We start from the raw sequence: 4,209 nt of genomic DNA, 5'->3' as shown, positions 1-4,209 counted from the left end.
CGTAATGTCAAAAAATTCAGAATGATTTTTCATAAGATAAACCAAATAAAAACAATTATAGTCATCAATAAATGAAACATAATGTTTAGATCCACCCTTAGTAATAAGCGGCGATGGACCCCATACATCATAATGAACTAAGTCAAACGGTGCATATGAAATGGAAACACTTTGACTAAATGGTAAAGCTGAAATTTTAGCAAGTTTATAACTACAACAATCAGAAATATCACTGATTTGTAACTTTTCTAAAGCTCCAGTAGAAGCCAAATGCTTTAATCTAGAAGCAGAGACATGTCCAAGACGGGAATGCCATAAATAAAAACTAGAAGACGAATAATTAAAATGAAAATAGAATAATAAATTAGACGTGGAACTAGAGGTTGAGGTTGCAGTATCTAGAACTCTCAACTCATTCAAAATATAAAGTCCATGTCTACGGTCTGTCCCAATCAGCCTCCGGAATGAGGATCCTCAACAACAACAACATTGGATGATGGACTTTTGAAATTTTTCTTACTTGCTTTCAACCCGAGACATTGTGCTTTCCAATGACCATTCTCCTTACAAAAAGCACATTCATCAATACCACGTCCAACCATACCTTGAGGTTTTCCTTTGTGAAATGGATTAGAAAAAGCAAATTGAGGAGTGGAGAGAACTCATTTATCTGAAATCAAATTAGAGTGGAACTTGAGTTAATTTCTTCTACCAACAATTTATTGAAAACTAAATCGACACTAGGAAGAGGATTACAATGCAGAATACCCTCACGAAGGTCCTCAAAATCATCCCTACGTGCCATCAGAAATTGAACCAACCGTTACTCTTCTCTTTGATCAGTGCACACTTTGACAACTTTCAATTCAGTTGATTCCATAAGAGCCAATTGATCCCACAAATTAGTCATCGTTGAATAAAATTCCTGAATGGTCATATTATTCTGTTTGAGAGCTCTAATATCACTCTTCATCTAATACCATTTTGCAAAATTAGATCGAACATACAAACGTTTCAAATTGTCTCAAACCTCCTTAGCAATATCGTATTTTGCTAGTTGCACATCTATTGACTGAGAAACAAAATTATTGATCCAAATAAGAACCTTCGAATTACTAACATCCCATGTTTCCAACTCTTTTGCATATTTTGCTTCATCCTTTTTATCTGTAGGTTTAACAGAGATTCCACCAACATAATTCCACATCCTTTTTCCTTTCAAAATTATTTTCATTACATAACTCCAATAAGAATAACTTTCTCCATTTAGTTGGACACTAACACACTAAAGAGCATCATCCTTATCATTACTCATTGTAATCAACTATGATATAACCAAAACACCACAATTAAATAAAGTATCAAATAAAATTAACTAAAAATAATAATCACTTTAACAAAAGTTCCAATTTTGCCAATTGTCGCACTTCCAAAATAATTAATATATCCAAGAATAGAATTGGTATGTATGCATATCAATTGTATCAAGAGTAATTGATATGTAGCAGTAACATGACAAGGAAAACGTGTCCAAACGGAATAAACAGTAACATGACAAAGGAAAAGCTTGCAACAAAGAAAAAGTTACACGTGATGCAAATAATAGAATAAACGTTAACAATAGAAAATATATGGTAGTAGTTTCCAAAATTAAACTCAACTCTTTGATACCATGTTAACAATAATAAACACATAGAAACATAGAGAAGAAAAAATGCCCTTTAACTTAGGATTTCAATAGAATGAGCAAAAACTATAGAATAAAGGTTACACCAAAGTATAAGTATTATATGCTACTCTTACAAAAATACAATAAAATAATATAATAATAATAATAATAATAATAATAATAATAATAATAATAATAATAATAATAATAATAGTAATATCTAACCAAATCTACGTGATCTAGTTAAAAAACGTAGTTCTATAAGTTAATCTCTTTTTCACATTTTTTTAATAACTTATAATTTAAATAAGTTTGTATGCTTCGATTTCATTAAAGAAACCTATATTTTACAAAAGGATTAAAAAATTACAAATGAATAAAGAGAAAATGGGAATATGCACGACAGAGTAAAATATTTTTATACTGTCAATCAATGAGACCCGTGTATTCCGTCACATCATACTTTTATTTTTAAAATACTATTATAATTTAAAAATATATATTTTAATTGAATGTCAGTGTAATACTTTTCTACACTGATAACATTACCTTTAACCTCATGAATAAATAAATATCATTATTTTAATCATAGAAAAAAGTACATTTTGAACACACAAAGGAGCAAGACGATTTCCCCTCATATTTTATTAAGTTGTGTGTGCCCCAAGAAACTTTCTCCCCCGCTAAAAACCATGTATCCCATCAAACTTAGGAATCACTTAATTATACTCCCATATAAATATGAAAACAACCAAATCATTGACATGACATAAATAATAATACTCCCAAAAAAAATTTGACAAACAAAGAAGATACTCAATCATTAATTAATAAATGCACAATGTTTCCTAATTTGTCCTTCAGTCCCAATCTTAACATTAATTCTGCCCATTTTCTCCATAGACTTGGCAAATTCAGTAAAGAATTTTTCATTTGATTGAAGATGTTGTGCAACAATTGATCTTGTTGTAGAACTTTTAAGCAAAGCAGCATCTGATTCAAACAAACCCCTTCTCTTAACTACTTGTTTGAAATAACCAAGATCAAATGTATTGCGACTTCCAGGGTCCATTTCGATAAGTGTGGTTTGATCATTGATATTCTTGCACTTAAATTTTTTCAAATTTGTAGCATATTCACTATCTAGATCCGGGTCTTGGTCACCTTTTCCGGTAAAATTATATAGTCGGTTTGAAATCGATGGACAATGAGAAACACCGATTGTATGAGCACCTGAAAGAATTGTTAATTTGATAACTAGGTTAGTTCAGTTAACAATTTAACACTTGAAAAAGCGTAACTATGTCTTGTGTCTGTGTTAATGTTTCATAAAAGCTTCGTAGCATGAAACACATAATGATTGGCATACCAGAAAGCAAAACCAAGTCATTCGCATCAAGTCCAACATTTCCAAAGAGTGTTAGAAGAGTGGTGAGGTTGTTAAAAGGAGCAGGAAGGGTGATAAAAACATCTGCTGCTTTAGAGATGGTTCCGTCCCTTCGACCCGTTGGAACATTCCAATAAGGTCCACCCTGCAAATTCATATCAAATATATAACTCACTAGAAATTTGTCATGAATTGTTATGACATGAATGGAAAAAATGAATACTTACAATGGCATGAACTGAGTCTCTAGCACTCAAACTCAATATATCAGCACAAGAAACAACACCGGGGCATTCGGCTTCAATAAGACTCTTTACAGTGTTAATGAAATCAAAACCTCGAAGCGTGAGATTTGGAATCGAGTCCTTTTCAGCTTGATTGGTTTGTGTTGAGTTCACAAGCACCGACGCATCACACCCCTAAAGTCATAATAAAAAATCATTTTTTATATATTAATTTTGTACCATCGACACTTCTGAAAAAAATATATTTAACGTGACTTTTACCTATCATATTCTGTATATGCGTAAATGGTTCATAGTAATTAAATATAAATATGAATATATGAAAGTAAAGCATAAACATAAAGAAGAAAAGTTGTATACCCTAACAAAACAGTCATGAAAATGTAGTCTTATGAGTGCAGCTGCTAGTGAAGGTGCATTAGGAATATGTTGATGAACATACTTCAAAACTATTTCTTCAGCTTTTGGGCAGCTTTTACCATAGTAACCTAACTTCAATTCAGCATCACTTGATCCAATTATTGCTACAACACATATAATTAAAACCATAAAGTAACTCTGGCTTCCCATTTTCAAGTAATTAGCAAAGATGTTAAATATTAATTTGCCACAATTACTATATGAAAAAGCTAACACACTTTTTTTTGTAAGAAACTATTTCATTTGCCTTGTTGTTTCCATACCAAACAATGCCTTGTTATTTATAGTCCTAAGTTTGTGTTACACTACCACGTTCTTGTTCATTTTTTTATCATAAACTTTTTTGGGTAATAATGTCAATTAAATCTATTTTACATGTTATGTCTCACCTTCTACTTTGGACCTTATAGCTTCCAATTGTATAAAACTAATTTTAACGATTTAGCAGTTTCTTGCGGTGGTGGTTAACATATATGTAATTGATGTGT

General features: G+C 31.2%; 1 protein-coding gene across 1 annotated transcript; it reads right to left on the bottom strand.

Annotated features, from left to right (window-relative positions):
• Nucleotides 1–2,219: 2,219 nt before the first annotated feature.
• On the bottom strand, nt 2,220–3,993 carry LOC127114552 (peroxidase 39). Its single transcript, XM_051046618.1, has 4 exons — nt 3,662–3,993; nt 3,284–3,475; nt 3,039–3,201; nt 2,220–2,902 (listed from the first exon to the last, which is right to left on the bottom strand). Exons 1-4 carry the CDS (start codon nt 3,869–3,871, stop codon nt 2,493–2,495), a joined length of 975 nt encoding a protein of 324 aa, XP_050902575.1. The 5' UTR covers nt 3,872–3,993; the 3' UTR covers nt 2,220–2,492.
• Nucleotides 3,994–4,209: the final 216 nt, after the last annotated feature.

Source organism: Lathyrus oleraceus, unplaced genomic scaffold, assembly GCF_024323335.1.
Source record: "Lathyrus oleraceus cultivar Zhongwan6 unplaced genomic scaffold, CAAS_Psat_ZW6_1.0 chrUn0570, whole genome shotgun sequence".
Lineage (NCBI taxonomy): Eukaryota > Viridiplantae > Streptophyta > Magnoliopsida > Fabales > Fabaceae > Lathyrus > Lathyrus oleraceus.
Note: the sequence above shows the minus strand (reverse complement) of the source record. Positions and strands in the feature narration are given on the sequence as shown.